At 34.3% G+C, this 26613-nt stretch overlaps 5 protein-coding genes across 6 annotated transcripts; 2 read left to right on the top strand and 3 right to left on the bottom strand.

Moving 5' to 3' along the window:
- The first annotated feature begins 6776 nt into the window (after positions 1–6776).
- Positions 6777–9369, top strand: LOC21405919 (protein STAY-GREEN, chloroplastic). 2 transcript variants are annotated; one of them, XM_010109758.2, is made up of 4 exons: positions 6777–7270; positions 7408–7581; positions 7848–8015; positions 8674–9369. In XM_010109758.2, exons 1-4 carry the CDS (start codon positions 7109–7111, stop codon positions 9091–9093), a joined length of 924 nt encoding a protein of 307 aa, XP_010108060.1. In that variant the 5' UTR covers positions 6777–7108; the 3' UTR covers positions 9094–9369. The 2 variants fall into 2 exon arrangements, with proteins under 2 accessions (XP_010108060.1, XP_024029073.1); XM_024173305.1 differs by having other exon boundaries at positions 7854–8015.
- A 1579-nt stretch (positions 9370–10948) lies between these two features.
- Positions 10949–15402, bottom strand: LOC21405920 (protein FIZZY-RELATED 2). Its single transcript, XM_024173292.1, has 10 exons — positions 14696–15402; positions 14456–14578; positions 14219–14323; positions 13519–13698; positions 13246–13308; positions 12946–13140; positions 12173–12274; positions 12022–12084; positions 11873–11941; positions 10949–11485 (listed from the first exon to the last, which is right to left on the bottom strand). The coding sequence occupies exons 1-10, from the start codon at positions 15227–15229 to the stop codon at positions 11432–11434; spliced, it is 1488 nt and encodes a 495-aa protein (XP_024029060.1). The 5' UTR covers positions 15230–15402; the 3' UTR covers positions 10949–11431.
- Positions 15403–18279: 2877 nt separating this feature from the next.
- Positions 18280–19445, bottom strand: LOC21405921. Its single transcript, XM_010109760.2, has one exon. It carries the CDS (start codon positions 19210–19212, stop codon positions 18280–18282), a length of 933 nt encoding a protein of 310 aa, XP_010108062.1. The 5' UTR covers positions 19213–19445.
- Positions 19446–21172: 1727 nt separating this feature from the next.
- On the bottom strand, positions 21173–23247 carry LOC21405922 (expansin-A7). Its single transcript, XM_010109761.1, has 3 exons — positions 23073–23247; positions 22415–22724; positions 21173–21485 (listed from the first exon to the last, which is right to left on the bottom strand). The coding sequence occupies exons 1-3, from the start codon at positions 23245–23247 to the stop codon at positions 21173–21175; spliced, it is 798 nt and encodes a 265-aa protein (XP_010108063.1).
- Positions 23248–24803: 1556 nt separating this feature from the next.
- Positions 24804–26568, top strand: LOC21405923 (histone deacetylase complex subunit SAP18). Its single transcript, XM_010109762.2, has 6 exons — positions 24804–25030; positions 25125–25157; positions 25703–25813; positions 25896–25991; positions 26147–26221; positions 26316–26568. Exons 1-6 carry the CDS (start codon positions 24854–24856, stop codon positions 26346–26348), a joined length of 525 nt encoding a protein of 174 aa, XP_010108064.1. The 5' UTR covers positions 24804–24853; the 3' UTR covers positions 26349–26568.
- Positions 26569–26613: the final 45 nt, after the last annotated feature.

The raw sequence follows: 26613 nt of genomic DNA on the forward strand, positions 1-26613 counted from the left end.
TATAACACTCAAGTCACAATCCATTAACATTCACATAAGTAGTAACGTGGGTGTTCATAAGGCTTTATCCATTCTTGCCCGGCCAAGGCTCAGGAAATTCAACACCGTGACTTAAACACAGATCCAACGACCACTAGAGTCACCAGATCTAGAACCCTGGATCAAAGATCATAAAGTCTATCTAGCAGACTTATTTAAATCATAACTATCATATTAGCTCTTCTAACAGACCGGCAGTGCCCACTACTATGAAAAACTAATCATATCTTACTATATGCCAATGTTCATAAGTGAATGTCATGCCAACAAAATCATGCCCTATCTTACCATGCTACTTCATATATGAGGCATGTTATTTAGATGCTCACATAATTAAATTACGCATATTCTCATTTTATATACCACGTCATGTGCATTCTTATAATCACCATAAAACATGCGAAACCTTAATGCTCACATACAATTAGATATTTTTCATTGAGGCATAACAAACATATTCGTTGTAGCATAATAGGCATAAAACATTCACAGAGAAGTTAAATGTTTCCATATCATGTTCATGAATATCATAAGCAGCACGCTAAACAATAAAAATAGTACATAAGGCATTATTATATTCATATTTCATACTGTCATAAAAGATCATGATATTCTTACATAGAATAACAAATATAGGTCACAAGTAAATCGTAAGCATCACTTGTGCTGCAAGTGAGTACTCTACTTATCTTAAGCATTCATATATCCCAAACGTAAGCTCCTTACGCTTCGTTCGATTCACACACAATGACTAGTGCTCACCTAATTTTAGTAAATATTTTCCTGTTAATTGGAGTGTTACAAATCCTTTTAAAAGAAATACAACACTCTAGAATTGTTAACAAATTCCTAAAAATAGGAAACCATATTGTTTCTTTTTCATATCTTAATTGGAAACTCGTAATTATAATCTCGCCTATTCTTTTAAGAGTAGTACAACACTCTAGAATTGTTAACAAATTCCTAAAAATAGGAAACCATATTGTTTCTTTTTCATATCTTAATCGGAAACTTGTAATTACAATCTCGCCTATTGTTTTCAAAAAACATGGTTTGAGGTTAAAGAAGACTCTTTGGAGTTTAATAACCTTGTCCATACCTTAACAAAGTAAAAACAAGTGCTTAATTCATAATATGACTGTAATTTTTTTAAAAGAAAATCCATCAAACCAAAATATTTAATTAAAATCCTTAAATCTTATAGATATAATTTTTTTTTTTTAAGAAAACTAAAAGAACAAAACCTCATAACATGAGCTTTCATTATCCTTAGACATTACCAAAAATATAATCTAGCATGAATAGTTAGATTTTCAACTAAACCAACCAAAATCTTTGTTTTGTCAAACTTTTCGTCATCGAATATGACACTCAAATTACATACATATTTATAGATATTTAAATAACTATAAGCTTAATTTTTAACCATAAAAATCCATATATCTAACCGATCGTTAATATCAAAGTATCAACTCCATATCTAATAGCACAAATGTTGACCATAGAGCAACGTCTATCAAAAGATAGATTCCTCGACTCCTACGAAAATATTCATAACATATTATAGGTAGATTAAAAAATTATGGGACCACAGCTCAATCAAAGTACACTCATAGAGCTTTCTTTAGAGATATTATAAGCTAGGTTTCATATTCAATAAAATAATAAAAAATAGTCCGTAATCCATATTAAAAATTACCGTAAGGAATTGACAGATTTTTGTATGAATTTGTACAAATCATATCTAATTCTAGAAAAATTATTTTTGAGTAATTCAAAACTCACTTAAAGCTTAGGATGTCTATTTTAAGAAAAAAATCAACTGAGACAAAACAATATATAAAATAACTGAAAAAATAGAAACTTCACAGCTGGTCACAAAAACTTACTCATGATCATTTTGTCAAACATATAGCAAGCAAACTTCAAACAACTATAAAATAAGCTTAATGATCATAAAAAATTAAACTCCATAATCAAAATACACAATCTAACTCAGTTTCATGGGTTTTTAAAGGTTGAGAACTCTCACCCTTGAAGAAACGACGAAGTTTGGCTTTATTTTGATTATTAACTCATGCCTTGGATTGGGAAAACATGTTTGGCTTGAATAGTAGATTTAGAGGTATTAGATATCATGCATAATCATTTAAAAACAGATTAGAACTCACCCAACAAAAGAAATTGATCAATGAATAAGTATTGGAGAGGAAAACATACCAAAATCAATTTACAAACATCTATTCTCAGATTAGGGCTTAAACCCAATTTTTGAGAGCTTTCTAGGGCTCAAAAATCATCTCCAACTCAAGAAAATCAAGGGAGGTGTTAGTACTATGAGTTGGGAGAAAGATTTTGATGGACAATTGGAGTTTTGAATGTATTTGGTAGGTTTTCTATGGCTCATCTAGACAGTTACGGGATTCTTTATTTTTTTGAAAAAGATAGTAAGGTCGGTTTTCTCTTTTTTTTAATTATTTAATTTTATTTTTAACCCAATTAAATTTCTATTGGTTGTGGTGTATGGTGACTCCCAAAAAACCAATTAGAAACTTTTGAAAACTCCATTAGTTTTTTTGTTTTAACCTACACATTTTTTATAATCGCATTTTGGATCCCATATTTTCAAAAATTATGTTTCGATTCTGTATTTTGCCAAAATTATAAATTTGACCCTGAAATGGAATCTTTATAAAAATTACACTCTTGACTAATTTTGATGTTCCGATTAAGAATCCGATATTAGAAATTCAAATCAGAATTTAATTTACTAATTTTACTCCAAATAATATTTTTTAAGAAAAATTACCCTTGGATAATAATTTCGTCGGATGATGCATGAGTTAAGGATATCTAAATCTCCTTAATTGTCATGAGAAAATCATAAAACACATAATAATTATAGAGTTCACAACAAGATCTCATAAAAATCTATGATAAAATTTGGAGAGTGTTACAAAAAGAAAACGTGTTAATTCATTCATTACGAATCGTACTTTTATTTAGAAAACACCGTACCAATTTTGAACATTCCATTCGCATTATGAATTGGATATTCAGTATTATATATTACCTATAATAAATGTTTTTAGTTATTAGCTCTCTTAGTCCATGAATTATAAGTATTATTTTATTTCGGTCACTTAACTTCTTTTTCCTTGGTATATATTACTGCTTGATTTTTGATTTTTTGAAAGTTTTGGCTCTTGATCATTAAAATTGACAATTTTTTTAAATTTTAGAAAAATAATCATCTCTCAATCGCATAATAAATGAAAATCTTACCGGAATAATTGCATTAAACGCAAAATTATTTTTTATTGTTATTGAAGATCTCAAAAACTAAAATATTTTACATTTATGTAACTATTTTTGTAAATCTTTTATTAATCATTATCCGATGGAAATGCGATAATTTACATTAAATTTGATATCGTTCCTTAATGTCAGAGAGTAACACCATCAAAAAATTGAAAGTTAAAAAGTAATTTGTCAAAAGAAATTTGAGAATTAAAGTGGTACAATGTTCTTAGTTTTAGAAACTATACTTATTCTAATAAAAGATTTCTCCCTATTTCTTATACTAGACTAGACTAGTTTAGACTAGAAAGACTAGATAGATATAAAATTGCAAGTGTCAAACTATTGAGAATATATTAGAGGCACCAAATTACAAAACTAATTGGACGACAAAAAGATCTTATTAGTGTAATGTTGTATGGCTGAGAACCACAACGAACTGTAGCCTCCAGTTAGAACCACGTCTCTCCTAAAAAAAAAAATTTTAAGAAAAGGTTAGAAACACGTGGAAAATGCAAAATCAGACCGCGTACGGTCAAAAGACCCCACAAGGTCAGCTTTAGCTAATTTCTTGCTTGATTCTGACATCACCACGTGCCATTTTAATAAAAGAAAAAAAAATAATTTACATATATAGTCTCTAAACTTGTTAGTAAGTGACAGTTTGATCTCTAATTTTTATTTTTAAAAAAATGACCCACAACATCTTTAAAAGATGACAATTTGATTCTTTCCATTAAATTTCGTTAAATTTTTAACAAAACATGTCACGTGACTCATCGCGTAAATTTTTTTTTCAATAAAATGACTTAAATGCCCCCATTATAAAAGCCGCCTTCTTCTTCTTCTTTTCTTCTTCTTTTTTTCTCCAAATTTCATCTCCAAAAACACTCTCCTTCTTCAGCATCTTTCTCTCTCGACGTCAAGGCTGGCAGATCTAGGTTGGAGCTGGTTGAGGTTGGGCGCGTTGGAAAATGGGTTCGCCGGAGCTGGTCGCCACGAAGGTGGTCGGGGTTGGGCGCGATGGGGAAGTGGTTTGTTGAGGCCGATGCTGGGGTCGCCGGAGCTGGTCGCTACGTCGCTGGGGACACAGGAACAGAGTTGCGACTTCATGTTTTCAACCATGGCGATTCCGCTCTGCAACTTCATGTTTTAAACTATGGCGATTCTGATATGCAATACGCAGCCTCACCTCCTCCCCTTGCTCAATCACAGACGTCCTCTTATCAGAACTCACCACAAAAATCTCCATTTCACCTCCGCGTCGACGTTCCGGCCATCTTTGTCTCTATCTCCCTTTCAATCTCTCCATTTATCCAATTCAAGACCTGTTCCTTCACCGCCACTGAAATCAGCATCGATTAACGGCTACTCGGTCCACGACGACGCAGAGGAGTATTTAGAAAGCTGCAGGGAGGCCGAGGTTGACTTATCCGAGAAACTCCATAGGTGGATGGCTTTTGTAAGGTCAATCTTGCCAGGCGGAAGCTGGTGGAGCTTCAACGAAGATGTCAAAGTTCAGATTTTGGTTGAGCCGGTAATTGTGTCGCTACTTTAATTCTATATTAGAGTTCGGATTATATATATGTATCTGTTACACCATGGTCGAGACGTCGACCACTCTCTCGGATGACAGGCGCTGAGGACTCCCCGTTGAGAATTGGTTGCTGGCGTCGAGGGAACAGCTGTAGCTAAGGTGCCCTTTACGTCGAGAGATCATATGTGGCGAGAGGTGTCGAGCATAATGACTCGACTTCTGAGGGCCACTGCGTCGAGACAGCATGCCCAGTCAAACCTATCAACGGTCTTGTCAACTCGGGGAAGGAAGTACTGGTCCAACTGCTACTGCAGGAGTCAGGAAATCATACGGCAGATGAGAAGGATCATCTGCCTTTCCTGAGGTTATCATCATGAAAACTCACCTACCATCCCGCAAATCGAGGACGGAAGATGGCTTCCTCCTTGGGAACTGAGAAGGCACGATCACATGTAAAGGCCTATAAATAGAGCCAAGAAAACCCAAAAAAGGGTTACGCACCATTTCATTACAAAAAGAAAGCTTGTAATCTGCTGAGATGTTAGTGCATTCACAAGTGGATTAGGCAAAGAGTTATTCCCGAACCACTATAAAATCATTGTCTCCTTTACATTATTTTTTAGTTTTAATCCTTAGTCGAACCTCGAGTGTCGTTGTGAGGGTTCTTGGAGAGATAATCACGAGTTGTCGAAAAAACACCGTCAACAGTATCTACTTTAATTCTGGGTTTTTGACGAAGGAATGAAAAATATTTTCAAAGGCTTTTGGGTAATTAATTTATTGCAATTGTTTTTACAAATTTATGCTTGCAATTTTTTGGTTTTGATTATTTGTTTGAAAAGTTTTTTTGGTTTTAATCTGAAATTGTTGATTTGTGAGAAAGTGGAGGAAAAGCTGTTTATCTGTGTGAGAAAGAGGAAAAATGGTGAAATTTGGAGATGAAAGAGGGATTTACAGCTTCGATTTGTTGGATTTGGAGATGATATTTGAGGAAAGAAGAAGAAGAAGAAGAAGAAGAAGAAGGCGGCTTTTTCTAATGAGGGCATTTAAGTCATTTTACTGAAAAAGAGTTACGTATGGGTCACGTGACATGTTATATTAAAAATTTAATAGAATTTGATGAAAATGACCAAATTGTCACTTTTTAAAAAGATTAGAAGTCGTTTTGCAAAAAAAAAAAAGATTAGAGATTATACTATCACTTACTAAATGACCAAACTGTATGTTATTTTGACACTTTTGATCATGTGACGCGTATGTGAGTATGTGTTACGGAAATGAAAGTCATTTTTCACCATTAGAGCCTCTGTTGAGAGCAATGACCTTTGAAAATTAAGGCATCGTTCATTTCACCGATTCGAGTTTTCAGTTTTAGGTTTTTACAGTAAAAAGCTCTCAGAAGATGTCATATCTAATTTGTTTTTTTACTACAGTGAAAAATTCTTAGAAAATATCACATCTAAGCTCGAATTGAAAATTTAAATTCACGAAATAAACGAGACTTAAGAGTTGTTTATTAAAACGATTGTATTTAGACACATTAAATGACTATGACATTAATATAAATGAATAAATTGAGTAAAAAATAATCTTCACTATCCTCAGATACTCACACGCGCATCACTTGATTAGAATCCTAAAATATATATATATATATACATCATTTTGGATCAGTCCTTAATCGTAAAAATTTTTAAATTGAAGAGATCATTTGTCAAAAAAAAGAAAAAGAAATAAATTGTTAAATTTAAAAAGTTCAGGAGGCGTTCGTTAAAAAAACCTGAAAAACAACGTCCTTACGGTTACACTTACTATCGATGATACATTGATGACACGTGTTAGTAATTTGTCTATCCTTGAGCCAGTTTTCGTGTGGTCAATTGAAGAAAGCCTACAACTCCAAGCAACAGTAACGTTCCCGAAATAAGCAACCCTCTATCTCTCTCCTCTTTCTCTCTCCATAAAACCAGATCTCCCAAGTCACTATTTTCACAAGGCTTAACTAACAAGCAAACCTTATAGTTGAAGCTTAAAAAAAAAAAAGAAAATAAAAGAAAAGAAAAGAAGAGAAACTCCCAAAGCAAAAGCAAGTTAAAGAGAAGAGAATTGCCGAGCCTTCACTCCAAAGCCTCTTGTTTTTATGTTCAAGAGATTTTTTTCTTAAATAATTTGTTTGGGTCTTCCGAGAAAGCTGGAGCTGATCATAATCAGTTTTAGAGAGAGAAAAAGATCATGGGTTCTCTGACTGCTGCTTCTTCTCTCCTCCCATCAAAGCTAAAACCAAATAATAATTCATTCTCTCGTATTCATGAGCACCAAAATCGTCTCTTTTCCGCGTCTAGAAGAAAGTCACGATCCAACAAGAAGAACAATATTAACCGTGCTATTGTTCCTGTATGTGTAACTCCCTCTCTAACACACACATATATATATATATATATATGTATATGTATGTATTGTCTATTGTTTTTATTTTTCTTTTATATTTTTTAATTGGAGTGATTTTTTTTAATATTATTCAATATTTTTAGGTTGCAAGGTTATTTGGGCCAGCAATATTTGAAGCATCAAAGTTGAAAGTACTTTTCTTAGGAGTTGATGAAAAGAAGCACCCTGGGAATCTCCCTAGAACCTACACACTTACACATAGTGATGTCACCTCTAAACTCACCTTGGCCATTTCCCAAACAATAAACAACCCTCAGGTAATTAGTAAGTATATATATCAAAAGATGTGTTTATTTATACAATTTAAGTTATATTATTATGATATTTTTTTATATAAATTTAAATTTATTTTTTTATTTTAATATATTTTTTTCCATACACAACTCAAATATCTTTATTTTGATGTTCTTTGTTTATTAGCCCTTTTTAATTCGTTGTGGGATATGAAAAAAGTGGAAAAATTTGTGGAATATTAAATTAAAGTCTGGGTTTTTTTTTTTTTTTTTGGTTTGAATAATTGTAGTTGCAGGGATGGTATAACAAGTTACAGAGAGATGAAGTTGTGGCAGAGTGGAAGAAAGTGAAAGGAAAGATGTCTCTTCATGTTCATTGTCACATAAGTGGAGGCCATTTCTTGTTAGATTTGTGTGCTAGGCTCAGATTCTTCATCTTCTCCAAAGAACTTCCTGTGGTAATTGAACTCATCTTTTGATTTAGCAAGTTTTAAACATCACAAATCTTTCATTAAATAATTATCTATTTTTTTTATTGTCAAATCACATAAGAACCATATTTTTGAAAAAAAAAAGGTGAGAAATCAAAGAAACTCTCACGATTTATAATTCTCCGTATTAACTTAGGTGATTAATTTTTTTAAAAAAATATTAATGGATTTATTAAGTTTTTTTTTTTATAGATTTTTTAGTACGTCGTCGTGCACCAATAAATCAAGTTTTTTAATTGTTAAATTTATATATATATATTTTAATTTTTATACATTTTTATGTAGATTTAATAGATAAAAATTTAATCTATTAATATATTAACGTACCATAATCCTCTTTTTTAGCGAACTTACTTAACTAAAACTAAACATTTCACTCCTTTTATCATCCCAAAATTATTTTTAGCTATAAAAAATCGGTAAATAAAATAAAATTACGTGGGGCCCTTTGTGATTGCGTGAAGGTCTTATATTTGCATTTATATTGGGACGGGAATCATTGGTGACGTATCATAATATTGCTGATTTATGATGATAGTTACTATTAAACCTCTTAATTACACTTTTGATTAGTGATCCCTAAATAAGAATTTATTTCATATGAAAAAAAATATAAAAAAAACAGGTATTGAAGGCCTTCGTTCACGGGGATGAGAACCTGTTGAAGAACTACCCGGAACTACAGGAAGCCCTGGTGTGGGTTTACTTCCACTCGAACGTTCCAGAATTCAACAAAGTCGAGTGTTGGGGCCCACTAAAGGATGCTGCCGATGGGACCCACAATCACAACTTTGATGACAAAGAGAATAATAATAATAATAATAATAATAATAATAATAATAAGAAAATTAAGGAGGCAACCCCAATAAGCAACTGGGACTTGCCCCAACGATGCCAAGAGGAATGCGAGTGTTGTTTCCCTCCAATGACGTCTTCTACGGTGGCCACCTTATATCAATGGTCGGAAGAGGTTGCCAATTTGGATGAAAAAACTCCCCGTGGGTCCCACCAGATTTGTCAGCAACAAACCGAACAAATAATCTAGATGACGATGATGATGATGGTGATGATGATGATGATGATTAAGTAGAAAGATGGAGCTTGCTGACTTTTTATTTTAATTTTAATTTTATTTTTTATGGGTGTGTGCAAAATTTGTTTGTTGGCTCAATCATGTAAGTATTACCTAGTTAATTCAGCGCAACAAATTCTTCCACAAGAACCAGTGGAATTAGTCTCTCTAGATATATGTTATTTTGTCGGAGAATGTCATTAGTCTATACAAAGAATTCAAGTTAAATGTTGATATTACTATCATTCATTGGGCATGTTTATGTAGAGTTTTTACTTTTATTTTTAGTCAGTAGAAAAATAGAAGTAAAAAGCTCTCATAAATAGAGCATTGTTGTTGTTGTTCGAATTTTACCATTATTATTACTATTTGTGATCCTTGTAAAAATTTGTCCTTTCGTTTTCCCAACCAGTAAACTTGTATCTAGTTGGATTTTAAACTGTCTGGCATGTATTTGTTGATCAAGTTTAGATAGAAACATTAATAAATTAATTTCTTTTAATTCAATATAATTATGATACGATTTCTTTCTTCATGAATAATTTATGATATGTGTGGTTCACAATTCAAGTTGAAAACTTAAATTGTGTATGTAAGAGAAAAATATTATAATAAAAAAGTTAAATTTCAATTTTTTAAGAGAAAATATTGTAACAATAAAACTTAAGTGGTGAAAAGTAAAAGGCTTTAATATTTACTAAATTTTGAGACACATCAATATAAAGAGGGACCTCAAAGTACAAATATCCCATAGAAGTTTTCCTAAAAACACAAAAAAAGACCAAGAGAGGTGGGACTAGAAATACTTTTTTTTTGTCTTACATATTATGGTCATGTTCTTTTCGCTGATTCGAGTTTTGCTACAGTAAAAAGCTATCAGAAATAGTCACATTTAACTTTTTTGCTACAGTAAAAAGTTCTCACACAACATCACATCCCAACTCAAATTAAAAACTCGAATTAGCGAGCCGAACGGGCCCTAAGTGCCATGTATTCATGCTAAGCCACTATTAGTGTCGTGTCAAACTCGTGCTATTTTACATTTTGATTGACCAAAGTTTGGCCGTCCATATTGACACCACCGTCAGTTGTCAATTTTTTCTACTTTTTTCTCAAAAAAATATGCAAAAATATCTAAGAATTTTTTCTGATACGTTAATAAATCGGTAGGTCATGTTTTATATTCATCACATTTATATAAAATAATGAAAAAATAAAAAAGTACACTATAATAATTAGAAAAATCTGACCTACCGATATGCTAAGCGTATCAAAAAATCTCTCCAATATTCATAGAGTTTACGTATAATGTTTAAATTGAGTCGCTTTCTTATTATACGTATAGCCAAGTTCACGTGGAATTTTCAAAATCATACGAGTAGCTTTTGTATTTCCCAAAATAATGCCAATCAATTATAATTAGAATCAAACAAAAATGTGAGAAACAAATCCCAACAGCTTTCTTATTATACGTATAGTCAAGTTCATGTGGAATTTTCAAAATCATACTCCAGTAGTATTGGATCCTTAATTCGGATTCTTATCCAAAGTTGAAAAAAAAAAAGATTATATACAAAACCAAGTAAATAATATTGGTCGCTAACGTAGCATCATCCCGAGTTATTGGAAGGTTAAACTAACAACTAATCACAGAAAGCTTAGAAATTGTGCTAATTTTAGTTTTTACACGACATGGCTAATTTCAAAAGATTCTTTTATCTTGTCTTTTTTTTAATTTTTTTTTTGGGTGTTAAACGATGTGCGTAATTTCATGTTTATAACTCCAATCTGATAAACAACCTCATTCAATTAGTTGCAGCTTGCCTAAGACAGAAAATACCTCTCGTGGCTGGAACAAGAAAGCTACAAAATTGTGAAGAAGAATGATAAATTTATTTACAATGAGAATTCTTTAAATGTGCTACACCAAAATGTTTAAAAACATAAATATAGTGTTTTTCTCTTTCAAATATACAACGCAAGCGAGCAGGTACAAGTAATTGACAACACCTCCCTCTATATACAAACCTCTATTAAGTGGGAAACAAAAAAATATATATATATATGTAAGAATAATCTTTTTTGGAGTGGAACAAGGGAAATTCCACTCTTTTCAACTCCTCCTTAAGCCTTTCAGTCCCGGCAGAATCCCGGCCGCCCATGTGCTTGATTTTAGGCAACAGTTTGATGTAGCTCTTTGAGCATGATGAATTTCAGGTGGCGAGATAATCAGATTCTTTGCTCATCCTGTGAAGGCACGACAAGTTCTGGAGGATGCCAAGTAAGCAGTAAGCTAGCAGAACGCCTGCGGTTACCGAATAACGGTTCTTCCAAGAGATGATGCTCCAATTTCACTGTCTGTGTTCTGCAATAAGAAGTTATAAATTCACAAGTTATTTCTTCAATCTGTCTGAAGTAGAGACAACTAGATGAAAATGTATTGTCCGTGCATAAATTTCAGTTCAAATTGTTAACAACATATGGATGTGGACGGACGCAATTATTTTCTGTAAGGAGCAGTTTATGTGTAACGTTTAACATCTCGTCAAATAAAACTACCGATGCATAAGCTTGTACGAATTTGGAATAAAAAATTGAATCAGAGAAGCAGTTCTCAAGAAATTCACTTATAAAACTTTTCCCAATGGTTTCTATACTCAAAACAAACTTGAGAAAGGACTTCGAAACTACAGACATAATTAACAGTGCGGAACTTCTATGAATTCTCGCCATCAACTAAAAAATCATTTACCTGAGATTTAGGAGAAGGGAAAACGTTCCAAAATCTAAGTGTTTCATCTCCGGCACCTGTGACAATTGTCTGAAAACTAGACGTTTTAGCAATCAAGAGACGGGCAAACATTTGAAGCATTTGCGTTAAAGCAAAAGAAAATTTTATACCTGTCCGTCTGGTGAGATAGCAAGATATAGGACACGGTAGGAATGACCCGTGAGAGTTGCCAGCTGCATTAGAAGAACAGAGTAGAACATCAGTAAAGTGGAACTAAAACACGGGGTGTGTAATTATGAAAATAGAACTATGCATTCATACCTTTGACATGGTAGGATATCTCCAAACTATTATCTGGTTTTGGGAGTATCCATGGGTGCTCACAAGTTCGTTCACATTTTTAGACCATACAAGATTACAGACCTGCAAATATGAAGTAAAAGAGATTAGATACCCACTTCTAAAACACGATTTTTTCCCCTATCAAATATATATTTAGAACAACAATCTTCTTTTATCATTTTTTTTCTTTTTTCAGAAGAGTCCAACAAAAACTTTCACCAAAGCTCAGATATTGGAATATCATTGCCTATGTAACATATAAGGAAGCTAAGGTACCAAAGTACATGGCAAATGTGTTTGTTGCTAAGAAAATAAGGGAGGACATCATCAAGCGTCAGCTTAAAACAGGTTTCTGAATTTCTGTTTCTACAATCTTCATAAACAAATTTCAGGTGTCTGATACGATTCTTGATCCAAAACTCAGAAAATGAACTGAATTGAACTTGTATTGAAGAAGAAATATGGAATTCTACACGTGTACACTCACAAACCCCAACTTTGGTTGGTATTCGAGAGACCGACCCCCTCTCCCTATAATTGGTTTTCGCAAAGCCCAATCCATGACTAAAACCCCACTTCATCAGCTACTAAACACTTTATTTATGCTACCCTTATATTTCTAACAACTCTAACTGACTTAACAGAATTTCTAGCCAACTTGCACTAACAAAACTAACTAGAATCCTATCAGTGTCCCATGCAAGTTTCAAATAAAATGAGAAGGGCATTACGGCCAGAGCCAGAAAAGCAACCTGGCTTCCGGTGTCCATGCAGCTCAAGTGTGAGTTAGTGGTTGTATTCCAGAAACGAATACATCTGTCTGCAGTTCCTCCACCAGATGCAAGAAGTCCATGAAGATGGGGAGACCATGCAATGGCTTTCACTGCTGCTGTATGCTCACAGTATTTCAATACTGGCTGAGTTGAATGCTGATTCCAGACAAACAGCTGTGCATCAATCAGATCAATTATTAGTCATAAATTAAAGAGAATTAACATAAGCTAAGAGAAGTCGAGCACAAAGAAATTTTAAAAATAGTTAGGATCACATACTCTATTATCATTACCCCCTGATGCTAACTCGCGGTAATCATACGACCATTTCAATCCACAAACCTAAAAGACACATCAATTCACCATTACGCTGTGTTTTAAGAATTGGAGAAGCACAACAGCAAGCTAGAGAAAGGTAAAACTAGAAATACTGATTATATGATGTCAATTTTTTCATCTAAAATCAGTAAATGCTACTTGAATTGCTGAAAAAATTATAGTTGACAGGTTGAGATGGAAGTTCACTCGAGCTGATAGACACAGGAGTCTGACCTCTGACTTGTGGCCAGAAAGTTTACTAACAAAATCATCCTGAGCACGTATATCTCGTAGAAGAATACTCTTGTCCCGGCTACCAGAAGACAACAAAGATGAACTCCAAGCCAAGGCCCCAACACGTAATCGATGGCCCTCCATCGTTCTTACCTTCTTACAGCGAGATGCATCCCAAATCTACACAAAGGTAACAGTGAATTAGCAAATGTTTTTGAATATATCAGATACCAAATATTAGATAAGAGTTATAAAGAAGCATAACTAAAATAAAATCAATTTCTATAAACCAAACAATGAATAAAAATAAAAGTTCTGAAATTTCAATTTCTGCTAATTGGTCACTAAAGCAAATGAGAATCGATATTAAGTTCTGAAATTTCAATTTCTGCGGCTTCCTCTTGTAGAATCTAATGTAATTCTGTAAAGTTCTCATTTTTTTTCAATGTGAAACTGAAAACTATTAGTTAGTCACAGATACATAAAAATTAGCATACACTTTCAGCTTCATCATCATTCCTTGCATTATTTTGATTGGTTAATCATGTTCTTCATCTTTGTTCATAGTTCTGTTGCTTATAATAACAACCTTCAACTTGCACTTCTCATTTCTTAACCAGCTTTTTGATATTGACTAATCCATATACACAAACACGAAATCCAAATGTGAGCACGAACCAATTGAGTAATAACATCTAACCTGGACTTTTCCATTGCTAGTACCAACAGCAAGATGCGTCCCACGCTGAGCCCAACCCACAGAACAGACACTGTCGTCGATTCCCAAGTCGCATAACTTAGTCACCTGCAAACAGAATACCATTATAGATCAAACATCTTACAAACTAACACTCCAAAATGATCCAATAAGACACCAAACGAAAGCACATTGTTATAACAATCGCAAGAGCAGAAAATTCCAACCAAAATAGCTAACCTTGCTACTACAAGCATTCCATAAATAAACGCAATTGCCCAATCCCACAGCTAAAACATTATGCGAAGACCAATCCACAAGATTCAGATAGAAATCGTCTTGCAATGCAGGCGCATCCAAAACCTAAACAATGCACAAGAAATTTCCATGAATCCAAAGAATTAAGTACCAAAGCACAAAACTTTAACAATCAAGACAGGAAATCTCAACACCGAAAATCCGAATCAATCGCAGATTCACCTTATACGGCGACCTCGGAACCTTCCTCGGAGCCTTTACGGGACTATTGTGAACTCCCGGGACGGCGTCATCGAATCCGAACGGCGAAAGCGAGTGCATCGAGCGGCGAGTCTCGGTCTTGTACCGGAAGATGTTCCGGCTCGGCTGACTCATCGCGAAGCTTCTCTTCTCCGGCGTGACCGGAGCCGCGACGCCGGCCTCGGGACCGAAGAGCGCGGTCCGAAGGAGAGCGGCGTAGGCGCTGGAGTGGTCCTCCCGGCCATCGGCCGGCGAGTTTGCCGGCGGAGAGATGTCGAAGAGGGCGAAGTTGGAGCCGGATCTGCTAGGGATGAATCTGTCGGAGTAGATGGTTCGCGACGGAGACTGCGAGTGGTTGGAGTTGATCATGCGGTCGATTTGGCGGGACGGAGTTAGGGTTTCGAGCGCGAGGGAGGTCCTGGACATGGCGGAGGGGAGATTCAGCTGCGAGGAAGACGAGGGAGGCGAATGCGGGCTTTGGTTGTTGCTCAGTGGTGGCACGGAATGATCCTCCATTGGAGGATCGAAGAGAGGAGAGAGCTTAGAGAGATTTGTTAGAGATGTAGGAGACGATCCAGATTCGAGAGAGGAGAGAGAGAGAAAAGCTGTTAATTTTCCCGGGAAATCTAAAGAGTAAAGAGTAAAGACGCAGTTAATTTTCCCGGGAAAATAACCTTACTAACTCGCTTTTTTTTCTTTTCCATTTCTTTTTTGGGTGTTTATTTCCTTATTAACTAACTGCGTTGCAATTATTGCTTATTTTTTTGTTGCTTCATAGGAAACTTATTTAATTAGCAAAAAAGAATATAATTATATTCCTAATTTGAAGATTAAACGTCAAAGAATCTATTATTGCTTTGTTTTTTTCGATAATCTCAATTATTGCATTTTTTTTTTAATTTAAAGAGTCAATTGTTTATGCCAAACTTGTGTTCTTGGGAATCCATTACGCCAGCAATGACAATTAGAAGAGGTCTTCTATTGCCCACTCATCTTTTTATTTTTTATTTTCCCTCTCCCCTATTTATCAAGTTATTTGTTGAAGACCCCTTATCAAAATTATTAAAAAAAAAAAAAATCTTCATAAAAACCTAATATATAAGAAAAAGTTCTATCCCAATTTTTTTTTTTAAAAAGTTTTGTTTTTTCTTTTAAATCTTGTTAGAGTTATTTTAGGAGTTCGCTTTCATGTCCCTTCCTTCAAGTTATTAATTGTTATTGCTCTCCCTAAAAGCTAGCAAGATGAATTATTTCTTTTTTTGCTTAAAGAAAGATGATTATTAATTAACTAAGAAAATTACACTTTTTTCCAAATAAAAAAAATTAGAAAAGAATAAAGTTATATCAGAGATCTTAACTCTTTAATTTACCAAAATCTTTTTACTAGTTATGGTAAAAAAAAAAAATTAATTTTCAATTGTTAGATACATCTTTTCTGTTAAGAGTTCAGTGAATGTTCTGAATTTATGTTAGTGTCAATAATTGAAGTTGAAATACAGTTAAGAAACATCTTCGCAGTGGGGAAATGATTGTAGATCAAATCACATGACCTTGTGATAAGGAATCTTTTTTTTTTTAATACTACACATCTGGCTGCCAAAATGAATAAAATAAAATAAAAGCCATGAGAAAGGACAAGTAAAGACCATTACTCGCTTCTATTGGTTTATTTAATTAGTTGCCATCAAATCATTCTTCAACAATGACCAACGAAGAGTTCTGCAAATCAGAGGCATTTCTTTAGACTTGTTCTTTTAGAATTTAATTTGAGTATAATTTTTGAGTTAAATTTGAGTTATAGTTTGAGTTGAATTTGTAATTTGAGTTTGTGTTTTTGTGTACATTTGAGTTATGGTTTAAGATAAGAATCTTAGTTTGTGTTTGAGTGAGTCAAAACTTAAATTTGTATTTAGATAATATTTTAATAAAAACTCAATGCTGATGAAAAATTTTAATAGGGTATATGAGTCGGGTTTTATTCGTCTTTTCGTTATCAACGCATAAAAAAAATCATCTCAATCAGAATTAAAACGAAAAAGTTATAACATTTTTAAGAATAGAAAAAATACTGTTCATTAATTTGAGTTCGAGTTTCTGAACTCGAGTTGAAGGGAAAACTTGAACTCGAGTTTTAGTCCTAAACTCGAATTTGAACTCAAATTTAAACTTAAAAGAACATGTACTCGAATAAAGTTGTAACTCGAATTGATTTTTTTTGAGTTTTTCGCTAAAAAAAACAAGCCCTTTATTTTCTGCAATGAGGTCAAGCAGAAAAAGAAAAAAAAGATTGAACTTCAATTTTTAATGTAATTCTCAAGTTATACCAAATTGCTAGTTTTCAGAACTAAACGCTTCAATCTATATGACCTTTTTCTTTTTTTTTTTTGAAAAAAGAAACTATATATAATAGGACCATTTGGTAAAAGGAAACTCATTGTGGTCCAATGCTATAATTAGAGCCCCACTAGTGAAAGTTGTAAAAAATGCATTTGCCATCAATTTTTCAACCTTAATGGAAACCTATAATGGCAAAACATCCACAAAGAAGAAGTTGTAAAAATCCATTCCCCGTTATTTTTTAATCCCTAAGAAGAAGAAAGTTATTTATGGATATAATCTTTTCTTAAGAAGAAAAAACACTAAAGAAAAAAAAATGTATAAATGTATTTGTCTTTTCTTAGGAGGAAGAAAACTAAGATAGATATAATCTTTCTATAGAAGAAGAAAACTATGTATAAATGTATTTATATTTTCTTAGGAGGAAGAAAACTAATATAGATATAATATTTTCTTGTATTTCCCACTTGAATTACCTAGTTTTTATTATTCCCACATAGGGATTGGCATTCTCTTACAATGCTAACGATGCTTCATCCAATTAGAAGTCATCAATAAATTACCGTTTTATTCTGACCACGCCACTCTGAATTTTCCGGCCCCATTCATTTCACCGATTTAAGTTTTGTTACAGTAAAAAGCTCTCAGAATCAGTCACATTTAACTTTTTTACTACAGTAAAAAACTCTCACATAAAATCACATTTTAACTTAAATTAAAAACTCGAATCAGCGAACTGAACGTGCCCTCAGTTTGTTAAACTATTTCCTCAACTTTCTCACCTTAATCTTCACAGAATTGCAAGTCTAAAACTACAAGTTCAGATTCTCATTTATTCGCAATTAAAAAAAAAAATGACTTTTGGGAAAACTTGAGTTATTTTTAAGTTCTAAATTAGTCCTTTCTGTTGCTCATAAACTTGGCATAGTACTAAACATGAAAAGAAAAGAACTTCTGGGTTTTTCAAATTTACTCTGTTGTTTAAAATGTGATTTACAAAGAACTGCAAAAAGGAAAGGAAAAATCTCAACTTGCTTTTGGAAGGTAAGAAATGGATCTCACCTGAATCCTGACCTGGAACCTACAAGAAGAATTTTGGTCTAAACTCTACATTGTCCAAAAACCAATACAAAATGTAGTAAAAGAACTCCTCAGCTAATGTTACAAAAAGAATCAATATCACAAAATTCACAAAACACAAAAAAGAACAATGACCATTCATCATAAACTCAGCGAGGAGGAGCCAAGTACTCATTCTCCATCCCGGAAGGCGTCGTTCGGGTGCCGGAAGCCGTCGGGGCTCGAATATGTCCAACCATTGAGACCTGCAACGCCTCTTCCTCATAAGCCCTTCTCTCCAACTCATCCATTCTTGACCTCTTCTTAACCCTCACAAACATGGCCACAAGAAGCAATCCTAAAAGAAAAGCGCCTAACGCCGCGCCCACCGAGCTTCCTACGGCGACTTTCCAAGGCTTCTCCTTCTTGCTCTGTGGCTGCGCCGGTGACGGCTTCTCTATAATCAGCCCAAAGTGGCCATTCCTCTTGGCCACACAGACATAAGGAGATGCTTGCTTTGCCAGTGTCACTTTTCCATCACTCTCGAAGCTAGCACACAATGGAGTTATGGAGGAATTATTGACCACCCTTGTGACGTTCTTAAAGTCTATTTTAATGGGGTTGGCTTCAGTGGCGATGATCCCGAGCTCGAAAGGGTTACCGGAGTTCAGATCAGTGCCTGCATTGTAAGCCAATAGGCCTAAAACAGGGGACACAAGTTGGTAACCTGATAGGTCATAGTTCTGGTAATATATGGACGACCAATTGTATCCCAAGTTTTGGCTAACTATCATGACCCTCTCCACACATGAGTGAATGGTGACGCCAACCCCGAGGTGGAATTCCACGACTTTCGCGCCATATCGCCGGAGACTGCCGCAGCGGAACCTCGCTGTGTTGACCTTTATTCCGGAGAAGTTGGCCGGTAAGCGGACCAAGTAAGGTAGTCCGGTTGGTAAGGTGGTGTTGAAGGACTTGAAAGTGTAGTCTCTAATGAGAAGGTCTAGAAGATGAGATGATCTGATGCCTTGAGCTTCGGTTCTCGTTGATGGCAATAATGCCCATGAGAGAATCACTAGAGTGAGAGATAAAAAAGTGCCCATGTGAGAGAATTGGTTCAGTTTTGAGATTTTTTTGTTCCTTTTTTTCTTTTTAGAGAGAACTTAGTTTGGTTTCTTTGAAGAATGTAATCCAAAATTGGTTCAAATTTTTGATGTAAGAGGAAAAAGTGGCAAAGCGTAAGGTTTGGAGTGTTTGCTTGAGTTTATAGTTCATAAAGCTTTGGTTGTTTAGAGAGAAAGCAAGTAAAAGTTTGAAGAAAGTTTGAACCTTCTTTCTCATTATGTTGGTCTTAAGAGAAGGGATAGAAGTTTGGTGGTTTAACTTTAACAATAAAGTTGGCCTCATTTTTTTTTTTTTTTTTTTTTTTTTTTTTTTTTTTTTTTTTTGGGCCGGAGTTCGGCTGAAGAAGACTTTGCTCAGCTCATTGTTTGGACAGAAGGAAAAACTATTTGCTTTCTCTGTCTTGGAAACCAAAAAATAGAGATGTCAAACCAAAAAGGAAAAGAAGAGAGAAAGAAAAAAAGGTAAAGTGAAATAAAAGTTGACATGGCTGGGTTGGGAGAAATGATTTTGTAGCGTGGGCGATGATAACACTTGATGGCTATAGGAGGTAAAGAAGGGCTTGGCGTGCTTAGGCAAATGAAATGAGAGCATTTGTTTTATTTTATTTTTCTTAGTAATTATGTGGTGGGGTATAAAATAATATTCTAACAATACAATAAATATATAATTTTATTAGATTTTCATCAAATTTTATTAAATTTTTATATTTTCAATCTCGTAACGAGTCTCATGTAATCCATCGACTAAAAAAAGTTGTGCAATATTGATAGATCATTTTTCCATATCGTATCACTAAAATTTTCTCTCCTTTTTTTTTTTTTTTTTTTTTTTTTTTTCCCTCGATTGGTTTGCTCTTTGGTGGCTTAGCACTCTTATTTGTGTTTGAATACGTGTTTCCCACTTTGGAGACTTTGTGGGGCTCACGTTAGTAAGCATGCCATTCCATTTGGTTTGCTTGTACGGGGCCAATTTCCTTTGTGTTTTTCCATGTTATGATCATGCTTAGAAGTATTTAAGATTTTGGATTGGGGAGAGGGGTGAGTTTTTCTTGCATTTTGACCGTCAAAAGATCACAAGATGATTCATAGAGCAACGGAGCAAGCTAACAACTAAAGAAGACGTTAAATGAAACAATTGATCCTTCCATTGCGAGTTAATTAAGAAAAATGGACGCAACTTTGATTCTTAGATATTCATTAAAATTCGTTAAGTTTGTTTTCCTTTTGTTTTAAAATATGATTTTGGTGTAATCTAACGTTAGACTCATAACAACAAATTACGGGTAGGATTTATGGATTAAGACTTTTTGTCTTATCCTATCTCAAGTCTCCTATTGACTAAGTACAGTTCAAACAAGAATGATTGCATTGCTGGCCGTGTTTGAGAAAGAATTTGGTCCATTGAAAGTGATCAAGAGGAAATGAAATCATTCCTCTTTTCACCGAAAAGATGAACAGAAATTGAAAACATTTTGGAGGAATGAAAGGTTCAAGAAGCCAAAAGTAGCATTCTTTAAGTACGAAAAGAGTGGATAAAGATGTTACATTACATATTATGTATAATAAGCAAGACAATATTTACTCAATATGAGAAAACCAACTCGCCCAAAACAAATAGTTGGTCACTCAGGAGCATCTCTGCTCTAATATATATATATATGAGTTTATTTTCTTTTATACAATATGAGATTGAACCTGCAACTTTCTTTCACATTTAAACATCCCAGTGCCACTAAACCAAACGGTTTTAAGCAAAACATGGGTTCATTTTCATCCAACAAAAGGATATATACTTATATATATAAAGGTTATTAAAACATAGAAAATTCTCCCAAAAAAAAAAAAAAAAAAAAAGCAAAAAGAAGAAAGACCTTAGGGGCAACAGATCAACCAAAAATGGAGATCTCTGTGTTTTTGTTTTTTTGGGTCCTCCATGAAATCAATGGAAGTTGACATTAGTCTTGTAAGTCAATCCAACTCGCCAATCAGCAGGAGCAACATTCGAAGCTATAATGGTTTGTTTGGTTGTGTAGGAAGTGACTCTAAAAGAAAGAGATTGGCCTCCGAGAGTTGCAAAAGCTTGGTATGAAGCTCCCCAATTGTGGCTCATGCTTATCCATCCTGTTTTGCTTCCCTTCACTGACATGCTTGCAATGTCACCACCTCCTCCCACATTCATCACATACACCAGCAACCAATACCCATTTCCTTGGAAGCTGAACCTTAGCCCTCCTTTCCTTACGCATGGCACTCTACAAGACGTAGAGAGATGCATTAGCTTATAAAAGTGAGAATTCATTATAACTCAATCTGTTTCTTTTAATTTTGTTCGCGTTGTCGTTTGTTTTAGCTTATCAATTTAATTTTCATTTTATTATTTGTTTAATATGTCGTATGTCTTAGTGGCTATTTTATTATCGCTCGTGAATAAGTGACAAGTTGACACATTCGTAATTGTATTAGACAGATGTAAATATTAAAATATTGAAATCAGAATTGTGTTTCTCTCTAATTTTTGGGGGTCCCCCCTTAACCACAAAGTTGACTTAACTCTTCCCATTTTGCCGCGTCAAAAAACTACTACTTCCAAATATACATTAGACGTTAGATTTTGGTAACTTACTTTTATGCTATGTTTGGTAGGAAGGAAAAAAAATAAGATAGAAAAAAAATATAAAAGTGATGAAAAATAGTAATGATGGAAAGAAAATTGATTTTCTTTTATGTTGTTTGGTATGAGAAGATGAATAGAAAATGAGCTTACCTTCACTTGTTTGGTATTAGAAGTTAAATTGGGATGAAAGAAAAAATCTTACTCGTAAATTACTTTTATACCCTTAAATTTTTTGCTTGGATGTTGATGGAAAAAAGGGTAATTTAGTAACTTTGTTCACTTTAATGAGTTATCTCCATTTTTCATCCCATTTTCTGCCCACTTGTAGAAAGAAAAAAATAGTAAAGCCCACATGTATTATTTTCCCTCGCAAAATCCCTCCACATTCTTCATTCCTTCTATTTTTCTTTCCTACCAAACATACTCTTATTGTTACAATGTCCAGGTTGCATAAACAAACACATTAATAACGTTACATGGCATATGTAATTGTTTTGTTACATCATGTGATTTGGTGATTGTTTAATAATGCATTTTATTGTGATAGCAAGAAGTGTAAATACGTACCGGCGGTACTGAACGGGGACGATGCCGGCCTTCCACCATGCAATTCTCATGAAAGCGGGTTTGGACATGTCGAAGTGGAGGCGGGGCGGGTTGCACCAGCCGCCGTTGTTGGAGTCCTGAGACCAGTTGGGAGGACAGATGTTGGTGGCGGTGATGGTGGTGAACCCTGAGTAACAATGTTTGGACTGAACACATCTTATTTGAAAGCATTGCCCACAAGCATAACCGTTGTTGAATAATGCTGTGCTTAAGGCTGCTGTGTCCGTTCCATAACCGTTGTTAAACAAGTTTCCATACCCACAAGCTCCTCCTGTAATTCCAATTAGGGGCAAAAAAAAAAAAAAAAAAAAATCCTAATTATTAACTTTTTTGCCTCCCTTTTTATCTCCTTAGCCAATTGATCCTCTTATGTTCCCTTTTTTAAATTGATTTTGGACCCTTGTTTTCAACTTTTTCACAAAGTCATAATCACGATTATATTTGGTAAAACAATCTTATAATGGGCATACATTTTGTAAAAATCAACCAACTTCTAAAAAGTTTTCATTAATCGACATAAAAACCGATAAAAAACATTGCTTAAAAACAAAAATTAACCTAAAAACTACCTCGTGATAAAACATAAACAAATATTGTGAACATAATAATTTATACGCACCCATAGTCTCTTGTGCCGTCTCATCACCGTAAAATGTAGCATAAGCTTTTTCCCAAGCGCTTGGTCGGTAGTAGATGGTTCGCGGCGAAGCAACTTTTGCCGCAGTTGTTCCGGCTAACATACGTGCCATCAAGAAGAAGCTTATTAAGGACAATGAATGAGCAAAAGCAGCCATGGTTAGTGAGCTATTGGTTAGAGCTCTTTCTCTAATAACGCCTAAGGCAGGCTTTTTCTATAATCACAAAGTACAATGCCATTAGATAGGACGTGCTTCCTTATATAATTCTTCAACTGCTTAACTCTCTAATGTGCCTTCGTGACCCCCACGAAGATAATGTCCTTCAAGTCAAGTTAGAGTTTTATATTATAAGAATATAGTGAAAGAATTTGAGGTCCATTGTATGCATATATATTGTCTTGCAATAAGGTGTACAAAATTCTATATAGAATGATTATTATATTTTAGAAGCTTAGATTGAGAAACCAACCATAAGATCTCAGCCGTTCATTCGTTGCCTCAAAATATTTTCATGGGCAAGGGGACGTGCGGGCAGGTTTTGTATGTGCTTTGTGCTTCCTAAGTGGTAGGTAATAACTGCATTCTAGCTAAGGTTGTAGTTTATCTACAAAATAAAATGTTCACTTTTATTTATTTATTTGTTTATAATGATTTGTACGGCTTCAATTCATATAATTTTGTACTTTATTTAAACTAAATATTTAAATTCTTTTAGCACCCGTATTTTTAATTTCGATGACTACCCATACTGTCTCTTTCGTTTTTTAGGTAGATTTTTTACTTTCGTACTTTATTGTCTCAATATTCTTGTTCAGATAAACAATAAAGGTTTGTTTGGTATGATGATTTAAATTAAGGTGATTCTAATCACGATTTTAGAATTAGAATTATGATTTATGATTTTGGGTTCAAATCATGATTCTGAAACCATGATTCAGAATCAGAGGTTTGAATTACCTTGAATCAAGAGGGGGGTGGTTTTAGAATCGTAAGCGATTCTAGTTTATAACATCATATCAGATTCTGAATTATGATTCAGAATCATCCAAACCAAACACTGATTCTGAATCACTGTAAACAAATACTATTCTAAATCAAGATCCAGAATCATGATTCTGAATCCATCTATCAAACACCCCCTAAAAAACATTTATTAATTTTTGGTTAATAACTTAATATATTAGTCTTTAACATGACAATTCTTAACCAGAACTCGAAAGAAAGGTCTGATGTTTTAAACTATGCGCTATCAATGGTATTTTTTTTTTTTATTTATACCACAAAATTCTTTTAATTATTTATGATTACTTGAAATTAAGAAAAGTTTAGACATTGAAAAGGAAAAAAAAAAGTATTTGACTTTTAGACAGGTTATTATTCAAATTGTAGTATAATCAAGTAATCATAAACAAACCTAACCGACCAAGTATTGCAAGAAATTATAAGCTTTTTCAAGCTTATCCCCAATCTAAGCATAATTAGTTGATAGCACCGGTCACAAAATTAATAAAATAGCAAATCCGAAATTTTCGTTATAGAAAAAGAAATAGAAAAGAAGTCGAACGACACCGCCGTTTAAGTTGAAAGAAATCTCAATCTGGGCCGAAATGACTAAGCCCCTTTACTTACGAGGCCAGCTAGGGCTCAGTTGGGCCACGAGAAGAGCCCTAAATGTGGTGTAAATAGGAGGGAGAAAAACTTTCTAGAACAAAAACAGTAAAACACCGTAGAAGGAAGTTTAGTGTTACAGTGAAACCTAACAATGGAGAAGCGAAGCAGAGACGACAAGATTGCCGGAGGAGTTAGGCCGCCGCCTCACTCCCGACCGCTCCCGGTCACCGGTTCCGCCGGTGGACGTCCGGGCCCTCCGCCGCCTCACTCAAGAGCTCCGCCACCGGTTATCCCTCGCCCCCGATTCGAACCCGTTGATCGCGAAAAGGTTCCTAATTTCTTTCACATTCTCGATTATTCTTCTCAATTATTGTTTTTTGTTTCTTTTTTTCAATAATAATTTCTTTTTTCATTTGATGCAGACTTGCCCTTTGTTGCTTCGCGTTTTCACGAAGGTATGTAGAACTCAATAGTTTGCATGCTTTAATGGGTTTCTTTTTCTTTTTTTTTCTTGAGAAATTTTTCTGTGTTTTGTAAATTTTCTTGATTTATCATTTAAAGAAACAAACTTTTGTGGGTTAACTGAAAAGAAAGAACAAAGAAGATAAATTTAGTATAGATGAGTAGTGATGGGTTCTTGTTGAACATAACTAGTTATAGAGAGAGAGAAAATATAAGAAGCAGCTTTTTTCCTTTTTTTTTTTAATTTTTTTGAAGGAGATAGTTTTTACCAAATGTATATCTAGATATTGTATCCCTATTTTAGTGTAGTATTATAAAAGGATCATATTCTAAATGTTTCTTTTGATTGTAGCAATGATGTGTGTTACACCTGGTTCTTAACTTCTTTACTGTAACTTACGTTTTGGCCCGTTCTGCCCGCTAATTCGAATCACAACTCATGTTTGTTTTCTTTTCACAAAAATTCAAATACTTTCATTATCACTTGCTCTTTTTTTCAACTTCTTTACTCGCCTTTCGTTTCCCGCACACCATGCAGCTTGGAGGCCATCACAACGAAGAAGATTTTGCAGTGAGGGGCAAGGAACCCAAAGATGAGGTTCAAATTTATACATGGAAAGATGCAACACTACGCGAGCTAACTGATCTTGTATGTCTTCCATACCGTTGTGTAACCCCCCGTTCCATATTTCACCAACTTAGTTCTGTAAATGATTCCAGTTATTTTCCAGGTCAAAGAGGTAGCTCCAGCAGCTAGGAGAAGAAATGCAAAACTATCCTTTGCCTTTGTATACCCTGATAAACGTGGTCGTTTCGTGTTGAAACAGGTAAGGGGTACAGCTTTACCTTTGAAGTGAGAATTCCATGCTTTTGAATACTAGCTAGTCGAGTGAATTTCCAATCTTCCCATTTGTTCACATAGTTGTTAAAGCTATTCTGATTGTTTACTAACACGCTGTGGGTTTTTATGGCTTTTCTCTAGGTGGGGATGACACATTCTTGTGGAAATGGGAGACGAATAGACGATGACAAGGCATTGGGTGGGCTTGATTTCCAGGTACAAAATAGAATTTCAAGCTTCCAACTACATCAACACAATTTGATTCTATGGATGTTCTTATTTCTCACAAGTGTGGTTTTTGATGATTCAGATTGGGGATTATTTGGATGTGGCTATCATATAGAGAATAAAGTTGGTGATGTTTGCTTTTCGGTGCCATATTTGGAAGGGGTCTCTGATCTATCAGTCGTTTTTGGGAGTTAGTTTGATTTGCTGTTTCAGGAGGATGTGTTTATATGCTACAATGCTGTGTAGGTGCTGATTTGTAGGTTATAAGTATGTTAAACATTGGAAAATATTGCTTTATATGAATTTTTAGTACAGAAGGATGCTTACTGCTTGAATAGCTTATCCTCAGAATCTTCTGGCCCATTTTACTGTTTAAAAGA

Source organism: Morus notabilis, unplaced genomic scaffold, assembly GCF_000414095.1.
Source record: "Morus notabilis unplaced genomic scaffold, ASM41409v2 Scaffold87, whole genome shotgun sequence".
Lineage (NCBI taxonomy): Eukaryota > Viridiplantae > Streptophyta > Magnoliopsida > Rosales > Moraceae > Morus > Morus notabilis.